The sequence below is a fragment of the Bos taurus genome, chromosome 4 (assembly GCF_002263795.3).
Source record: "Bos taurus isolate L1 Dominette 01449 registration number 42190680 breed Hereford chromosome 4, ARS-UCD2.0, whole genome shotgun sequence".
In the NCBI taxonomy this organism is placed as follows: Eukaryota; Metazoa; Chordata; class Mammalia; order Artiodactyla; family Bovidae; genus Bos; species Bos taurus.
In genome coordinates, this window is record NC_037331.1 from 61,248,526 (window position 1) to 61,268,744 (window position 20,219).

At 36.6% G+C, this 20,219-nt stretch overlaps 1 protein-coding gene and 1 non-coding gene across 3 annotated transcripts in view; one reads left to right on the forward strand and one right to left on the reverse strand.

Annotated features, from left to right (window-relative positions):
- Nucleotides 1-20,219, reverse strand: part of SEPTIN7 (septin 7) — a 98,556-nt gene that overhangs the window by 44,352 nt on the left and 33,985 nt on the right. Inside the window, 2 exon segments of one of the 2 annotated variants that reach the window (NM_001001168.1) lie at nucleotides 13,228-13,330; nucleotides 14,990-14,994. In NM_001001168.1, coding sequence (NP_001001168.1) covers nucleotides 13,228-13,330; nucleotides 14,990-14,994 — 108 coding nt within the window. 2 annotated transcript variants of the gene reach the window in all.
- LOC112446521 (U6 spliceosomal RNA) lies at nucleotides 10,941-11,047 on the forward strand. The gene has a single exon (XR_003034526.1). It is a non-coding gene; the product is annotated as a U6 spliceosomal RNA (small nuclear RNA).

Here is a 20,219-nt window from a genome sequence, read left to right on the forward strand (position 1 = left end):
TTTTTATGAATACTATCAGTCTTTCATATGGTGGGGGAAGGATTAAACTTTTCCCTCTAATTTTCAACTGTGGCTAGCATTCACTAACGAAAATAAAGAGTTTTCCTCTGGAGGGAAACAGCTAGTTTTAAAATACGTGAATCATAAAAAGTAAAGATTTTGTCAAAATATCCAAGTGGATACCAAGGAATCGAAAGTGTGACATGATTGGTGGTTCATTCTTAACTAACTCAAATTTTTATGATAGAAGACTATGAATTGTTAATTTTGTTACAGGTGGTAACATTTACAGTGATAACATAAAATGAGATTTCCACGGTATTTCTATCCTAGTCCTGAGAACAGATTTTAATTGAATGATCAGTAATTTAGGTGACATACACTGATTAGCAGTAAAGTACTAGGAGTTATGGACTAAGCTAATGATATAAAAATGAAAATGACTACTTCAATTCTCAAAGGCATTTCTAGGGTAATACACACTACTAACTACAATTTAATTTAATAAGTGTTTCAGTAGTACACATTCAGTGTGCCATGTAAAGAGTCAAGAAGTTATTATTTGGGCTTAATGAAGAAAACATCTTCATATCATCCACTTACTTGAGGGTTCTGGGCAGAGTAAGAACAGAGCCCCAAAATCTAAAGCTTTCTCCCTTCTAAATATTAATCTGTTAGTTTCAACCATTAATAAATTTGGAGGCCATTCAAAGTTTTTACAAACTCTGTTTGTCAAAATACATGTAAATGTAACCACTGAAACGCTATATACCTCTGCAAGTAAGTTTCATTTCCAAACTAAATTTTTTCCACACTTTTATATCCTTTTAGTCACTTTTTTCCTATGGCAGCCCCAAACTACAATTTTATCAATTTTTTTAACCTGTGTTACATAAGAATAAAAAAATAATTTCTCCTATTCATATGCCAGTTAACTCTATAACAGTTAAATATTAGTTTTTAAACCCTTCAAACTTATTTCAGCTCTTTCCCTTCCACTTTCTTCCTAAAAATTCAGTCCAGAAATCATTATCTGAGGCTGAGGACATCAGGTGAACATGCTGGAGGGAAGACACAGTGGCCCAGGGAAGGCTAATAGGCGTCTACAAGATAAAGACCACTTCCCAAGGAGTCTGGGAGAAGGCCTGAACTCAAAAACGATGAGGAAGGCGTGAAGAGTGGCTTGCCACAGGGTGTCACAGCACTTGAGAGGAGTGAGTAGCGATACTCCACCACACAGAGGAAGAGAAAAGCCTGGACAGAAGATTACTTTCATACAGGAAAACTGATCAAATAAGCACAGTTAAAAAATTATGAATCACTATGCTCCTGCTTCGTCACTTCAGTCGTGCCCGACTCTGCGCAACCCCACAGACGGCAGCCCACCAGGCTCCCCCGTCCCTGGGATTCTCCAGGCAAGAACACTGGAGTGGGTTGCCATTTCCTTCTCCAGTGCATGAAAGTGAAAAGTGAAAGTGAAGTCGCTCAGTCGTGTCTGACTCTGAGCGACCCCATGTACTGCAGCCCACCAGGCTCCTCCGTCCATGGGATTCTCAAGGCAAGAGTACTGGAGTGGGGTGCCATTGCCTTCTCCAATGAATCACTATATTGTATACCTATAACTTATATAATATTGTACAGCAACTATAATTCAATTTTTTAAAAAAGTAAACATATGCTGTGATAATGAACTGAAACTGGAAATACTAGTGTAAACTTGATGATTTTCAACAAATATAATAGATGCAGATACACTATAGATACAAAAGTATTTATGTTTTTGTGTCCATATATAGGTGGGGCCTTCCTGGTGGCTCGGAGAAGGCAATGGCACCCCACTCCAGTACTTTTGCCTGGAGAGTCCCATGGATGGAGGAGCCTAGTGGGCTGCAGTCCATGGGGTTGCTACAGTCGGACACGACTGAGAAACTTCACTTTCACTTTTCACTTCCATGCACTGGAGGAGGAAATGGCAACCCACTCCAGTGTTTTTGCCTGGAGAATCCCAGGGACGGGGAAGCCTGGTGGGCTGCCGTCTATGGAGTCACACAGAGTCAGACACGACTGAAGTGACTTAGCAGTAGTAGTTCCTGGTGGCTCAGACAGTAAAGAATCTGACTGCAATGCAGGAGACCAAGTTCAATCCCTGGGTTGGGAAGATCCCCTGAAGAAAGGAATGGCTATCCACTCCAGTATACTTGCCTGGAGAATTCCATGGACAGAGGAGCTTGGCAGGCTATAGCTCATGGGGTTGCAAAGAGCTGGACACAAATGAGAGACTAACACTTTCACTTTCTCTATATATGTATGTATACAAACATACATTTGCTGTTTTCTGATTTTGATGGTATATTAATGGCTATGCAGTAGAAGATCCTTGAGGAAGAGAAATACACAAGTATTTAAGTGGCAATGAGGCATTGTGCATTGCAAATGTTACAGAGGGCAAAAACCTGTGTACTGTACTTGTAATTTTTGTCTTTACAAATGTTACAAAATTAATTAAAACATTATCTCAGCAAGAACCACAATAAATCAGTGTCACACACTTTCAATTATGCAAAATACTTTGTACCTATAGTTCTCAATTTTTAGCTGAATTAACAACCTCTCTGAAAATCCAAATACACAATCTCTCCCTGAAAATAAATGATAAATATCTCAACTGTATTTCAGGAAGCTCAGTCAGTGAACCCAAACTCAGTTGTGTTTGACACTTTTCAACCCTATGGACTGTAGCCCACCAGGCTCCTCTGTCCATGGGATTCTCCAGGCAAGAATACTCTAGTGAGTTGCTATTTCCTCCTCCAGGGGATCTTTCTGACCCAGAAATCAAACCCACATCTCCTGCGTCTCCTGCATTGCAGGCAGATTCTTCACTGCTGAGCTACCGGGGAAGCCCCAGTCACCCCTATTTTCCCCTTAAAAAGTCAGCTCCATAATCTTTAGTATTTTTGTTGTTGTTGAGTTGTTAAGTAACTCTTTGCCACCCATGGTCTGCAGCATGCAAGGTGTCCCTGTCCTTCACTATCTTCTGGAATTTGCTCAAATGCATGTCCATTTAGTCGATGATGCAATCCAACTATCTCATCCTCTGTCTCCCCTTTCTCCTTCTGCGCTTAATCTTTCCCAACATCAGGGTCTTTTCCAGTGAATCAGTTCTTCACATCAGGTGGCCAAAGTATTGGAGTTTCAGCTTCACCATCAGTCCTTCCAATGAATATTCAGGACTGATTTCCTTTAGGATGGACTGGCTGGATCTCCTTGCAGTCCAGGAGACTCTCAAGACTCTTCTCCAACACCACAGTTCAAAAGCATCAATTCTTCGGCGCTCAGCATTTTTTATGGTCCAACTCTCACATCCATATGTGACTACTGGAAAAACCATAGTTTTGACTAGACGGACCTTTGTCGGCAAAGTGTTATTTCTGCTTTTTAATATATGCTGTCTAGGTTTGTCACAGCTTTTCTTCCAAGGAGCAAGCATCTTTTAATTTCATGGCTGCAGTCACCATCTGCAGTGAATTTGGAGCTCAAGAAAATAAGTCTGTAAACTTTTTCCATTTTTTCCCTATTTGCCATGATGTGATAGGACCAGAAGTCATGATCTTAGTTTTCTGAATGTTGAGTTTTAAGTAGCTTTTTCACTCTCTTTCATCTTCATCAAGAGGCTCTTAGCTCCTCTTCACTTTCTGCCATTAGGGTGATATCATCTGTATATCTGAGGTTATTGATATTTCTCCCAGCAATCTTGATTCCAGCTTGAGCTTCATCCAGCCCGGCACTTCTTATGATGTACTTTGCATATAAGTCAAATAGGCAAGATGACAATATACAACCTTGACATATTCCTTGCCCAATTTGGAACCAGTTGGTTGTTCCATGTCCGGTTCTAAGTGTTGCTTCTTAACCAACATACAGGTTTCTCAGGAGGCAGGTAAGGTGGATAATATCACTTCAATGATTCGCAGTGTAGTTAACTTGGACTTTTGTTCTTCTCTACTACATTCCCTTGTCTCTTGGGCTTCCTGGTGGCTCAGAAGTTAAAGTGTCTGCCTGCATCTGCCTGCAATGCGGGAGACCTGGGTTCGATTCCTTGGTCGGGAAGATCTTCTGGAGAAGGAAATGGCAACCCACTCCAGTATTATTGCCTGGAGAATCCCATGGACAGAGGAGCCTGGTGGGCTGCAGTCGACGGGGTCGCAGAGTCAGACACAACTGAGTGACTTCACTTTCACTATATTCCCTTACAGTGTTTTCACCTATCTTTACATTTTCCCGTTAAGCATCTGTAACAGTTAGAGCATACATGGAATGGGATATCCTCAACATACCATAAATCTCCTAAAATTCAGGAAAAATTTATTTTATCTTTAAAAAAAATATTTAGTAGCACAAGCTTTTAAGAAAATAATTTGCTAATGTTTCCAGAGCCACAAAATATTCAAACACTTTGCTGCAAAAATCCAACTTCAGGGACTTTAAACAGTGATACTGCCCCCTGCTCCCAATACATATACACAAGTCTTATGTGCTTAAAGATCTCCATTGCCCTATCATTTGTAACAAGGGTAAAAAAAAACTTAAAGTCTATTAATGGAGAAATAAGCTATAAAAACTATCATATATTCAGTCACAAATTAGAATACAATGTACTCATTAAACATCTCAGTTAAAATGTTGACCAAAATTTCCATTCTCTAAAATTTTTACTGCAGCGTTCTTACAAAATTAAACACACAAATCATTCAAAAGTCAAATGAGAGTCTAAAATTTGATATAGCCACAGTTGGAAATATGCAGCTGTTAAAAGTAAAACATTGAGGATAAACATAGCAAAATGTTCATGATAATTATCTCTTGCTGGTAAGTCATTTCATTTTTTAGTATTTCTTAATTTTCACAAATTTCAAGTATCATTATGGAAAAGTCTCCTTTCTGAGAGGTGCATCTTACTGAGGCCCTAAAAAGATCCCACCATGTTTACTTCCTTCCTAGAAAATAATACAGTATAATTATTTTACATATTGTTTACTTCTATGTCTATCTCCCTAAATAAGCATAAACTCCAGTGATCTTCTCATAGAAGAAACAACATAATTACTGTAATTTATAACTATAATAATGTAATATAGTATTTATATAGGAAGAACTAGAATGAACTAAACCAAAGGTTGAGTAAGAGAACCAACGAAGCACATATATGTTTCAGCTTGTAATAAATGGTTTTAGGAAGACTGATTAACCATTTAAAAAATAAGGTAAAATAAACATCAAATTCTTGTCTCACATTTCACATCAAAAAATTCACATGAATCTAAGTTGCAAAATAAAAAAAGTAAACCTTAGTCTATATACTTATATACAGTGGAATCCCTAATAAGACTGAATCAAGCAGGCAGGTATCAAAGACACAAGCCAAAAGAAAAAAAAAAGACTACACGGACAATATAAAAATCAGGTTAATATATAACATGACACAAGAAAAATTCTGACAGAGTCAATACCAAACCACAACCACAACAACAATACCCTTAGAGCATCTATATAAGGAAAAAAAGGAATACAGCTTTTAAAATTAATCTAGAATATACGATTTATAAAACCAAAGATAAACAGAAATAATTAAAAAGTTAACCAGCAACAATATTATGTAGAAAGAAAATAAGACATCAATTTTAGGTATTAAATTGGCAAAGAAACACTGTAATATCCACTGATGGCAGTATGCTATCAACACCTGGTTAGTGTGCAAAGTGGTATACAATCTATCTTAGGTCAATTTGGTATTAATATTAAAACCCTTAAAACAACTCATAAGCCTTCAGAAAAAAATACCAATTCAAACTTACAAAGCTTTATCCTAAAGAAGTAAATAAAAATTCAAGTACAGATATAACTACAACCATGTTTACTCTAACTATATTGATACTGGACAAGGCAAATTTTGGTATACCCAACCTACAAAGCCAATGAAATCTGCAACTCAACCATAGCTAGATTATCAAAAAATATCTATTATTAAAAGATGATCATAATTTACTGCTAAATTTTATAAGACAACTACAGATTGTAATTACAAATTGTAATGTCTTACAGACATTACAGATACATATAAACAAAAACACTGTATGTTTCTATGCTTAAGAGTTACCACTGGATGACAGATTATGGTAATATTTATTTTCATTTTGCTTTTCTGCTTTTCCCGATTTCTACAATGAAACGCATTAACTTTATTACAAAAGCACTTTTTAAAATATGTAGCTGACCCCTAGAAGGAATACAAAAATCTAAATAGTAGGTGAGTTTTTTCTCCCTAAAACTTTCTCTGCTTTGGCTAAATTAGTTTTTTGAAATAAAATTCATATAACAAAAATGCACTATTTTAAAGTGTACAACTCAGTGGTTTTTCTGTATTCACAACGTTATGCAATGATCATTGGTTAAATTACTTTTATTACTAAAAGCAAAATAAAAATACAAAGCTCAGGGCAGAAAATTCTGAAGTATTAAAGCATTTCAAATATTCAACCTATCATAATGTCAGAATTAAGCGTAATTCCACTAAATGCCCAATAACCTAGATACAAAATGGCCAATACTACTTTTCAATTTCATCAACTAACTAACTACATTAATATAAACACCAACAAGAAGGTGGGGGAAAATTATCTATGACAGTCATTGTTTATTCTGTCACTCATTAAATGCCTCCCATCCCAATGGAAAAGAAATGCAAAAAAGCAAAATGGCTGTCTGGGGAGGCCTTACAAATAGCTGTGAAAAGAAGAGAAGTGAAAAGCAAAGGAGAAAAGGAAAGATATAAGCATCTGAATGCAGAGTTCCAAAGAATAGCAAGAAGAGATAAGAAAGCCTTCCTCGGTGATCAATGCAAAGAAATAGAGGAAAACAACAGAATGGGAAAGACTAGAGATCTCTTCAAGAAAATTAGAGACACCAGGCAACATTTCATGCAAATGTTATACATTTGCTCGATAAAGGGCTCGATAAAGGACAGAAATGGTATGGACCTAATAGAAGCAGAAGATATTAAGAAGAGGTGGCAAGAATACACAGAAGAACTGTACAAAAAAGATCTTCACGACCCAGATAATCACGATGATGTGATCACTGACCTAGAGCCTGACATCCTGGAATGTGAAGTCAAGTGGGCCTTAGAAAGCATCACTACAAACAAAGCTAGTGGAGGTGATGGAATTCCAGTTGAGCTATTCCAAATCCTGAAAGATGATGCTGTGAAAGTGCTGCACTCAATAAGCCAACAAATTTGGAAAACTCAGCAGCAGCCACAGCACTGGAAAAGGTCAGTTTTCATTCCAATCCCAAAGAAAAGCAATGCCAAAGAATGCTCAAACTACCGCACAATTGCACTCATCTCACACGCTAGTAAAGTAATGCTCAAAATTCTCCAAACCAGGCTTTAGCAATATGTGAACTGTGAACTTCCTAATGTTCAAGCTGGTTTTAGAAAAGGCAGAGGAACCAGAGACCAAATTGCCAACATCCGCTGGATCATCGAAAAAGCAAGAGAGTTCCAGAAAAACATCTATTTCTGCTTTATTGACTATGCCAAAGCCTTTGACTGTGTGGATCACAATAAACTGTGGAAAATTCTGAAAGAGATGGGAATACCAGACCACCTGACCTGCCTCTTGAGAAACCTATATGCAGGTCAGGAAGCAACAGTTAGAACTGGACATGGAACAACAGACTGGTTCCAAATAGGAAAAGGAGTACGTCAAGGCTGTATATTGTCACCCTGCTTATTTAACTTCTATGCAGAGTACATCATGAGAAACGCTGGACTGGAAGAAGCACAAGCTGGAATCAAGATTGCTGGGAGAAATATCAATAACCTCAGATATGCAGATGACACCACCCTTATGGCAAAAAGTGAAGAGGAACTAAAAAGCCTCTTGATAAACGTGAAAGTGGAGAGTGAAACAGTTGGCTTAAAGCTCAACATTCAGAAAATGAAGATCATGGCATCTGGTCCCATCACTTCATGGGAAATAGATGGGGAAACAGTGGAAACAGTGTCAGCCTTTATTTTGGGGGCTCCAAAATCAGTGCAGATGGTGACTGCAGCCATGAAATTAAAAGACACTTACTCCTTGGAAGGAAAGTTATGACCAACCTGGATAGCATATTCAAAAGCAGAGACAATAAATACTTTGCCAACAAAGGTCCCTCTAGTAAAGGCTATGGTTTTTCCTGTGATCATGTATGGATGTGAGAGTTGGACTGTGAAGAAGGCTGAGCGCCGAAGAATTGATGCTTTTGAACTGTGGTGTTGGAGAAGACTCTTGAGAGTCTCTTGGACTGCAAGGAGATCCAACTAGTCCATTCTGAAGGAGATCAGCCCTGGGATTTCTTTGGAAGGAATGATGCTAAAGCTGAAACTCCAGTACTTTGGCCACCTCATGCGAAGAGTTGACTCATTGGAAAAGACTCTGATGCTGGGAGGGATTGGGGGCAGGAAGAGAAGGGGATGACAGAGGATGAGATGGCTGGATGGCATCACTGACTCGATGGACGTGAGTCTGGGTGAACTCTGGGAGTTGGTGATGGACAGGGAGGCCTGGTGTGCTGCAATTCATGGGGTCGCAAAGAGTCGGACACGACTGAGCAACTGAACTGAACTGAAACTTTACTAATAAGTCATACACAAAATATACATTATAATAAACTCTGAATCCCCAAAATGGCTAAACCACCATGTTCTAATTCTAAGCTCCTTCTGCCAACAAAAAGGCCAGTGCTACTAAAGACATTTGATATAGGTCAACTAAATTATGATCAAAAAAAAAAAAAAACCCCTCTGCTATAAAAATTTTGCAAAGCCAAAGCTTAGTCTTATAAAAACGATTAATCTGAATTTTATCTTCAAAAAATCCAAAGTAACAGATTTAATGCCACTTGCTTTTCAAAATATTTTCTGGTCAGATAAAGCAATCTATGTTAGTTCTACCTCTTTGAAAGATTCTAGTAAAATCAGGAATTTACAATTAACATTTTATTCTCAGAGCATGCTTTTTTTTTTAAGTGAAATCGCTCAGTCATGTCCGACTCTTTGCGACCCCATGGATTGCAACATTCCAGGCTCCTTCATCTATGGGATTTTCCAGGCAAGAATACTGGAGTGGGTTGCCATTTCCATCTCAGAGCATAGGCAAGTCTAATTAAGAAGCACACAAAGAATTGTCAAGTTCCAAGCCCAAACAGGTTTGACGCTTTGTTCCATTAAAGACCTAACTGTCTTCATTATTTAATATTGCTGACACTGGGTTTTAAACTAAATTTTCAAATAAAGATTCAAAATCAAGAATTCCAATCTCTTCATCCTGGAGGCAATCAAGGTCTTTAAAATCTACGCTACCCTACACTTCCAGCCGTATTTCCAACTATTACAAAGTGAACTCTTCAGGGTGGGATCCTAAAATCGATGTATAATGCCAATTAATCTTAAAACTCCCTCTGCTCCTCCATATCATCCATAAAGCACAATTACATATAACCTGACAACTTGTTTTCTTCCTGCACTGAAACAGATACCTTTTTCTTGAGCACTTAAGAAGTAACTAGTTTATATTAAGGCACCTAGACTAACTGAGCAAGGTGAGCGGCATACACTATGAAAGTATGTGGAAGGAAATGACTAGGGGAATAGAAAATTCACCTCTCCCACTTCATGCTGACCCTAGGACAGAAACTACTCATTTCAGTAGAATGGCAGAAAAAACTGCTTGTACTATTTAAGTTATCTACAATTCTCATTCCTTTTTCCGTCTGTCCCTCGTCTCTTTAATTTTTTTAGGGAAAACAGAATATCTAGTTGAAATCATGCAAGTTCAAATCATAATGGATGCACTATATCCAGTATTTCCAAATGAGCCTCTGCATCTTGCCTAGAAAATCCCGTGGACAGAGGAGCCTGGTGGGCTGCTGTCCATGGGGTTACACATAGTCGGACACAACTGAAGCGACTTAGCATGCATGCATTGGAGGAGGAAATGGCAACCCACTCCAGTGTTCTTGCCTGGAGAATCCCAGGGACAGAGGAGCCTGGTGGGCTGCTGTCTACGGGGTCGCACACAGTCGGACACGACTGAAGCGACTTAGCAGCAGCAGCAGCATAGTGCTTAAGAACACACCAGACAGAGAGAGACTGGGTTTGGTTCTGGCATCTGACAGCAGTGTGGCCATGGGCAAGTAACTAATATCTCCATGCCTCAGTTTTTGCATCTTTAAAATGCAGAAAACAATAATACTCATATCATAAGGTTACTGTTAAGGACTGTATGAGTTACAGAAATAAAGTGTCAATACTTTATGTACTTGAAATATTGCCTGACGCATAGGTGCTGATTTTTGTTGGCTATTGTTTTTCCAACTGGACTGCCCACTCAATGTCTATCCCAATTATATTCTTCAAAAATCTGCCCTAATACCTCTTCCTCAAATAAGGTAGTTAATAATGTCCAACCAGGGATAAGCTCTCCTATACCTTTAAACATCTGTTCTTAATTTCTATATGACTCTACTAACTTGTATTTACTTCCTGAAAACGTTATCTTTTTATGTATATTTTATATCATTATGTAAATTATAAGATCCTTTAGGCAAGAAAATACAGGAATACCAATATGCCTCTTTTATACAAAAAAAGTCCCTCAGGTAAATAATAAATATTGCTTATGAAGCAAGGTTACTGGATAAAGGTTTCCCAACAAAGGGTGAAGAGATTAAGAAATCAACTGTTAAATATAGATTCTCAGTTTGTATCAATGTATAAATCTCAAACCAAAAACTGTTTTAAGAGTCGAAGTTGCTCTGAGCATAAATCACAAAAATGAGGACTCAGTTTATAAGGAATAGCTTGTAGTCTCTATTGTAAGTCAAGAATGTTATAGCAAGTGCTAGCTTCGGCAGCACATATACTAAAATTAGAACGATACAGAGAAGATTAGCATGGCCCCTGCACAAGGATGACACGCAAATTCGTGAAGCATTCCATATTTTTTGTGATGGATTCATTTTGATATTTGGCAAAACTAATACAATTATGTAAAGTTTAAAAATAAAATAAAATTAAAAAAAAATAAAATATTCCAGACATGGGTAAAAAAAAAAAAGAATGTTACAGCAAGGTTAGCTTTAGCTTTCTATAATATACACACAGTGCTGTCAGATATGGCCTGCAGTCTGAAAAACAATGTATAAAATACTTAAAAAGTGACTTTTATGTGTCACACACTGCAACTATGTAGATGAAAAGATTCAGACCTTGTACTCTAGTCTACACAAAGACAGCTAATTAAACAGTAATGTTCAAGATATGGGCAGGAGGACAGAATAATAATATTGATACCCATTCTCTTTTATTCTCATTTTAAGTCTTATCAAAGAGAAAAAACAAGCTATACTTGACAAAAGGTCTAACCAAAAAAACTAGTAAGAATCAGCATCGTGTTCCCATGGTGGTTAACACTGATTGAATATATCTATGAGGGCATGTATTAGTTAAGGGGAAAAAATAAAACACTAACAATACGTAGCTGCAACATGTACAACGGCTGATTTAATTAAATAAAATGTACATGTTAAATATAAAATGTTCAAGTGTTACATGTGGCAACAACAACAAAAAAACTAGTAAGTTACATTCAGAGATTCCATATTTCCTTTAACAGTCAAGATCAGCTGATTATTATATATCTTTCACCTGGAAAAATGCCACAGCAATTCAAACCAAATATCTGGTCTTGACTCCCAGACATTACTAAGCAGACACTCAAAAAGTCACTCTTTAAGTTTTAATAATAAAAATTTTTGAAAACTGTTATGGTTCTCCTAATGGACCTAGGAGGTTTTTTTACAAATTAAAAAATGATCTTTTATTTGTCTACAGTTTGTCATTTAAGATCACTAACCTTACACAGTAAATGTAAATATAAGATGCAGCATTTCTTCAAGTATAACATCTGTGTTACCAACCTAGGAAGAGGTGTGTCCTGCATATTTTATTCACCTATCTAGACCCACACCTCTGCTCTACAGCAGCAATTTGCAAGCCAGGTATACCATACTTTTTATTCAACCAGAGGCAGACAAGTATCAAGTTTGCAGATTTTGTACCACGTTTTAACTATGAATTATTACAATGCAGATACTTCCAAACAGCCACAAACTGACCCTCAGGCAAAATATTCTGGTCAGTTGATAAAAATATTCTTCCCTTCAGTGAAGGAGTATTTCATACCTAATTCAATAATAACACCAAAATAAAATACCAGGTGTGGAATATAATTAGCAAAATTTAATGCACAATATATAAAGATCCAGCATCAACTCAATTTTGTCAAGGATAGTTAATCCAATAATTCTGCCTTCCATCTTCTTAAATAGAGAAATACAATACATTGCATCAAACTGAGAAGCCAGGTTATAAAGTCAGACTATATGAAATGAAAATATTATAAAGACATTTAAGACTGTCATTTAAGAAAACTAATCTTACACATGGTAAAGTGTCTTTTCATATATGATGATGTTACTAAACTACAGTTAAAACAACCCTGACAATCTCTTAAAATCAAATCAGGCAGGGAAAGGTGTTCACAGGATGAAACACACCCAAGAGAAAAGTAAGAGTGAACCAAAGAAGGAGAGTCATATTTCACTTATTCCAGGGCTTACACTCAATGAATGAACTCCCAGGGTAATCACTGCATGATTATGATCCTCTACCCCATCCTCCTTTTTCAGATTTAGAGAACATATGTTTAAGTTAAACACTTGGATGATATGGCTTCAGTGCACTACATGAGCCAAAGAATAAAACTATCCTGGAGTAATAAGTAACCACCAGATGCTATTTCCTTTTGTAGCATCAACTGAAGAGAACTTCTCCAGTTTTCTGTTCCACTACCCACCTCCCACTGCTTTTCAACTTCTACTTCCCTTTCCCGCAGTTTTCAAAACTGCGCCACCTACAAAAAAACAGGCAAGAAAATACTTAAATCCCATTATGCTACTAAGTTAAATTTTAAAGTGTATCTGCATAACAAAAAACATACAACATTGATTGCTGCAGTTATTTGGGCTATTGTTTTCTTAAAACATTCTGAGTTCATTAAATAGTTATTAATAGTTCATTAATAGTTCATCAAAATTCAACTTTAGTGAGAAATCATATCTTACCGACAACCATAAGTGTGAATTCAAAACCTCTCTTCACTGATTTTCTGTATACTTGATTTGGGAGATTTGCAAATCCCACATAGCCTTCAAGGTTCTTCTGTTGCTGAGAAAAGTAAAAGAGGGTCAATTATTTATACATCAACAAAATGCTTCTATCATACATTTCAAATTCTCTTCATTAACCTATTTTTAGAAAATCATACAAACTCTTATTCATGGTAAATCAAACTGATTTTATAGTATGACCAATAAAAGTATTAGTTAATCGAAAAAATGGACAAAGTAAATTGAGCACAAGTGATTAACAGTAGTCAATTATAAAAGTCAATGAGATTGTCAGATGACATCACTGACTCGATGGGCATGAGTCTGAGCAAGCTCCGGGAGTTGGTGATGAACAGGGAAGCCTGGCGTGCTGCAATCCATGGGGTTGCAAAGAGTCGGACATAACTGAGCAACTGAACTGAACTCAACTGAGTCAATTATAAAAACCCAAGGGAATAAAATAAAAATTTTTAAAAACCTGCCTCAGAGCAAAGATTTCAATTTATAGTAAGTTACTAAGATTCTGATCAAGCAACTAAAAAAACAACAAAGGATTTTTTACAATAAAAAAATTCAAATCCCCTTAAGATTATATTCAGTTCAGTCACTCAGTCATGTTCGACTCTTTGTGACCCCATGGACTGCAGGATGCCAGGCTTCCCTGCTATACTATATATTATATAATTAATTATATATTTTGTATTAATAATATATTATGTTATATAACATATTCCCTGTTATATTACATATATAATCTTATATGATTATATTAAGGATTCTTTTAATTATTCCCTTTGCTCATACTAAAAACCACAGGCAGGATTTTCTTGAAATTCACCTTCTTGTTCATGAAATAAAATCAAAATGTGGAGTTTAAAATTTTTCATAAACTCTTGAAAGCTCTCATGATCAATGTCAATCAGTAAACATTATCTTTCAAACTCTTACACTAGGTCCAGTGATGTCACCTCAATGCTTTTACTGGACATCAGATTTATCCTGGTTTTAAAGTAAACTTTAATTCCGTTTTTTGTATAGCTTTTGATGTATAGCTTCTGTATAGCTTTGATGACCTCACCAATAATTTCATGATTAGTTCATACAAACCTACTTCTAAATTGGCATAGAAAATCAGTGTGACTCTCAACTTACCCATTGGTGACAAATACTGTCCATAGTTCAGACCATCTGAGTGAGTAGTCTTACAGATTAATTTACTTAGAGGTAGGTCTTATTCATCATTAAAACATAATGCCATTCATCATTTAAAAATAACATTCCTAAGAGATACACATTTCTCTTAAAGGTTTTTGCCACATTTAAATTCTCATCCAAAAACACTTATATGGGATCAAAGTAATAATTCAATACATTTGGATTTAACAAAGAACAGCACCCTGCATTCCTTACTAGTATCACATATATAATAAATATTCCATCCATAATCTTTTACCCTTTTTAAAAATTCATATAAATTAATTTTAAGACAAATGTTGAGCAGATAAGTAAGCCAATTAAATTAGAGGCTAATTTTAAATATACTAGTTAAGACACTGATCAGAATATTTTAAAGTCAAATATTTGAAAGCCTACTATGTGCAGAGCTAAGACTATGTATTAAATTTAAAGCTTCCTTGATTCATATTTCATCCAATTGTAACTGAAATTTAACTTAGACCAGAAAAAAGCCTCTGTATTAATTATGTAGTATACTCACAGCTACTTTGTAAAGAACATATTTCCATCATTCCAGTGTTCCAGGTTCCAACAGAACAGATCCACAGAGGAACAGTAAATGAGGAATTCCAAAAATCATTCATGGCACATTCAGTCCAAACAGGGCAGAGAAATCCATTGGAACATAGTAAAATGAAGAGGGGGGAAAATGAAAGTTACTTACGTGTAACTCAACAAATTAGAGGTAAATTACAAATATACTGAAAGTAGACTTTTTTCTACTCACATCAAGGAAATATTTTTTTGTTGGATATAAGGCCCAGTGAGTCCATTTTAGCAGCTTTCCTGATAAAACACAGAATCAAACACCTCCTATCTTTTCAGAAAGGACAATCACTATGCCTTGCACCTGAAGTCTTACAAGAAATGATGAAAAAAGTGTAAAGTATGAAATTTCAAGAAGATATACAGGGACCAACTTTAAATTCCAAGAGGAAAAAAAAATGTAAATTTCATACAATTTTGCTTTGTCAGTCACTGGATTAAGACAGATCAGATCAGATAAATGCCAATATTTTCCCTAGGATCTTTATATAGTATTACTATATTTCAAGTAATTAAACTAAAGTTCAGAATTGGAAGAAATGCAAACTTGGGGATATAGGAAAGGAAGCTAAAGACTGCAAGCAATAACAAATGGAAAGATGAAGTAAATGTGACCTATGAAAACTGAAAGGCAACCAACAGAGCACAGAGGAGAAAATAAGACTATCTTTGGACAAAATGTCCGTAAAAAGGGTATGTCTTTTTTTCTATATTGAACAAATCTGAGTTATATCACAACCTAGAAAAGACAATGATTATTCAAATGTCACCTCCAGAGAGGACTGCTCTGAATACCCTTACTAAAACTACAACCTACTCCTCATCTCAGCACTTTGTTGCTTTATGTTTTTTTTTCCCTTTAGCACCTATCACCATTTAACATACATACAAATCTTGTTTATGGTGATCTCCACTCACTCTACCTCCAACTAGAACGTAAACTCCATCAAGGTACAGATTAAAGGAGTTACAGAAGTTGTGACATCAAAAAGAGGAAGCCATCTGACCATCTGAGAGAACTGAAGAAGTTTCCGAGAAAATATTTTAGGTTACATGTTCAAGAAACCCACCATACAAAAGGTGTAAGAAAAATGCCTCAGTCTACCCCTGTGTCTTATTCACTGCTTTATCCTCAAGTCACAGAACAGTCTTAGGGACAACTGGGAGACTGAGGTAAGAAAACAGGGAAAAGCATTTTAGGGCAAGCGGTGGGCCCTGAAGTGGGGGTGAACCTGGTACTTTCAGGGACAAAAATAAAGTATATGAACTCCACAGAAGTAAGGTAGTAGACCAGGGGACAAGTGGTAGAAAATAGGTCAGGGAGGCAGGCAGGGGCCAGATAATGTGGGACCTAGTCAAAGCAGGAAATCTGAGTGTTATTTTAGGCATGATGGGAAGCCACTGGAGGGTTTCACACAGGCAAGTGACCTGACCTGATTTGTGTTTTAAAGATAGTTCTTACTGTTAAGAGAAGAAATGGAAATAAGAAAACTGCTAAGAAGCCTACTATAATAGTTTAAGAAAGAAAGGGTATACTGAATTTAGATGGTGTCGATGTAGGAAAGAGAAAGATTCAGAACAGGTTTTGAAGGAAGAATGGTCAGGACACTTCTGGTGCATTACATGAGATCAGTAAAAGAGACAAAAGATAACTCTCACTACTTGACTTGAACAACTCAATGGCTAGTGATATCTCCACGGAAAGAGGGAACAAAGGAAAAGAGTGAGCGGTGAGGGCCAAAATCACCAAAATCAAAAAAAGCTTTGAATGTGTTGAAGACTCTATTACATATTACTATTTCAAGAAGAACTGGTCATAGGCAGTTAAACATATGAATTCAGAAATTCCAGGGTTGGTTGTTCCTGAAAATACAGATTTAGGAAACATAAGCATATAGATAGTACTGAGAGAGGATTATATTCTCAAAGAGAGATTATAGATGAAAGGGATTCTAGGCAGTTTCCTGGGGCTTCCCTGCTGGCTTAAGAATCCGCCTGCAATGCAAGAGACCAGAGGGTTCGATCCCTGGGCTGCGGGGGAGGACATGGCAACCCACTCCAGTATTCTTGCCTGCAGAATCCCCATGGAAAGAGGAGCCTAGTGGGCTATAGTCCATGGGGTCACAAAGAGTCAGACACTTTGCTGAGCGACTAAGCACAGCACATCACACAGGCAGTTTCCTGGAGCACTCCAACACTAAAATGTTAGGCAGAAAATGAGTAAGAAAGATCAGTCAGTGAGGAGGAAAGAAAACTAGAAGGGCTGAAGGTTATTCAACTGTGTTAAATGCTACTGAAAAGTCAAATGAAAAATACCAGAGATGTGACCATAAAATTTGGAAATAAGATTACTGATAATTCTACACAAGAGCAGTCTCAGTAACACAGTGAGGAAGAAGACTTACTAGTTTGAGAGTAGATAATTCTCTGTATACGTTAACTAATATAATTCTTAAAATAAATATATGTTACAAATTATTTTAAAATTAAGCATGTCATTTGCCAGTTTCCCCATATGACTGATTTCCCAGAGGAAGAAAATCATGTCATATTCATCTCTACATTCCTAACAGAGTGCTGATACACAGGAGTTGTTTTAAAAAAATAAACAAAAATACACTTTCAGGAAAATTTCTCCTGAGAAAGAAACTGTGTCTAAACACAAAAGACAGATTTAGGGAATATACTAAAATATAACACTGGCTGACTAAAACACATAAACTTTTCACATTTCATAAGAATCTTGCCTTTCCCAAATTCTAAAATCAACCACAGTCTGTAATTCAGAAGATTTAACCACCCACTGATTCTTTTTCTGGACAAATATAATGCTCACAGTGCCAGTGTGAAATATAATCTCTGGATAAAGAAACATTATTTATAGACCCGAGTGACGTAACTGTGACACTTATAAGCATGCAAATATAGATAAAAGTATATTCACCCAGGCTTCACCCAAAATACCTTAAAAGTATTACTTGATTTCAATCATCAGTTATGTAAGAAGAAACAGTTATCAAATCATCTTTTCTAAAAGCACATGTTAAATCTTTCGGTAACTATCTAAAAGATATGGCAAATCTCTATGTCAAATTCACATTTAAGAAAATCAAACTACAATTCCATTGCTTGCTATTTCACTACCTGTGGGAAAATCAACTTAAATACAATACCCAGTAACTGCAGTCATTAATTTACTTAAACTTACTTCTAGAAATCAATTATATTCAAAGAAAAAGATGCCTCAAAAAGGTTTCAATAATAGATTATTGGAACTCTTAAGATTTGTTTATATTCTCTACCATTTGTTCTTATTTCAAAGTAAAGTTATCAAAACCTTGGCATCTGAAAACCCATTATAATTTTTAAATTTTGAATATTAATATTTATAAATTAACATATATTTTCCAAGGAGAAAAACAGCACCTTATTTTGAAAATTGCTAAATATGCTTTTGGGGAACAACAATAAAACTGAGTTGTAATAGGTTGGAAGCAATAAAAGTGAGAATTTGAGGGAAAATTAAAACATTTTTATAGGATCTACTATAAACCTTCAACTCTCTCAATCACTCATGTAGAGCCAGACATCCTGGAATGCAAAGTCAAGTGGGCCTTAGGAAGCGTTACTATGAACAAAGCTAGTGGAGGTGACGGAATTCCAGCTGAGCTATTTCAAATCCTAAAAGATTGAAATTGAGAGTGAAAAAGCACTGTTTAAGTGCTGCACTCAATATGCCAGCAAATTTGGAAAACTCAGCAGTGGCCTAAGAGCTGGAAAAGGTTACTTTTCATCTCAATCCCAAGGAAGGGCAATGCCAAAGAATATTCAAACTACCACACAATTGCTCATCTCACATACTGGCAAAGTAATGCTCAAAATTCTCCAAGCCAGGCTTCAACAGTGTGTGAACTGTGAACTTCCAGATGTTCAAGTTGAATTTAGAAAAAGGCAGAGAAACCAGAGATTCCAACATCTGTTGGATTACAGAAAAAGCAACAGAATTCCAGAAAAACATCTGCTTTATTGATTATGCCAAAGCCTTTGACTGTGTATAAGACAACAACTGTGGAAAATTCTTAAAAGAGATAGGAATACCATAACCACCTTATCTGCCTGAGAAATGTGTATGCAGGTCAAGAAGCAACAGTTAGAACCAGACATGGAACAACAGACTGGTTCAAAATTGGGAAAGGAGTACGTCAAGGCTGTATACTGGCATCCTGCTTATTTAACTTATATGCAGAGAACATCATGAGAAATGCCGGCGTGGATGAAGCACAAGCTGGAATCAAGATTGCCAGGAGAAATAACAACAACCTCAGATATGCAGATGACACCACCCTTATGGCAGAAAGTGAAGAGAAACTAAAAAGCCTCTTGATGAAGGTGAAAGAGGAGAGTGGAAAAGTTGGCTTAAAGCTCAACATTCAGAAAATGAAGATCATGGCATCCAGTCCCATCACTTCATGGGAAATAGATGGGGAAACAGTGGAAACAGTGTCAAACTTTACTTTTTGGGGCTCCAAAATCACTGCAGATGGTGATTGCAGCCATAAAATTAAAAGACGCTTACTCCTTGGAAGGAAAGTTATGACCAACCTAGATAGCATATTAAAAAGCAGAGACATTACTTTGCCAACAAAGGTCCGTCTAGTCAAGCCTGCAGGGCTCCTCTATCCATGGGATTTTCCAGGCAAGAGTACTGGAGTGGGTTGCCATTGCCTTCTGCAAAAAGGCAAGAGCTAGGGGCATGCAAACTAACGTATGACCTTTAAAGAAAATTGAGGAGGGGACAATAAAGGTAATATTTAGGAAACACTTATGTGATCCTGTAACATCTTCGTAGTGTTGTTATATTAAATCTAGAATCTAGGTACTTCTGCACCAGTTATATTTAAAATACTTAAGACTTTTCAGTAGTGAAGTTCTGTAACTTTCCCCTTGAGTTATGTAAGAGATGGTAGGAATTTCAAGTGCTCGATAGTTTCTTGCCTGGAGAATCCCAGGGACGGAGAGCCTGGTGGGCTGCCGTCTATGGGGCTGCACAGAGTTGGATACTACTGAAGCAACTTAGCAGCAGTAGTAGCAGCTCTTCCCTTTTTACTGAGATGAACAACTGTGTACAAACATAACCAACTTTTACTTTCTTAATCTTGTGCTGG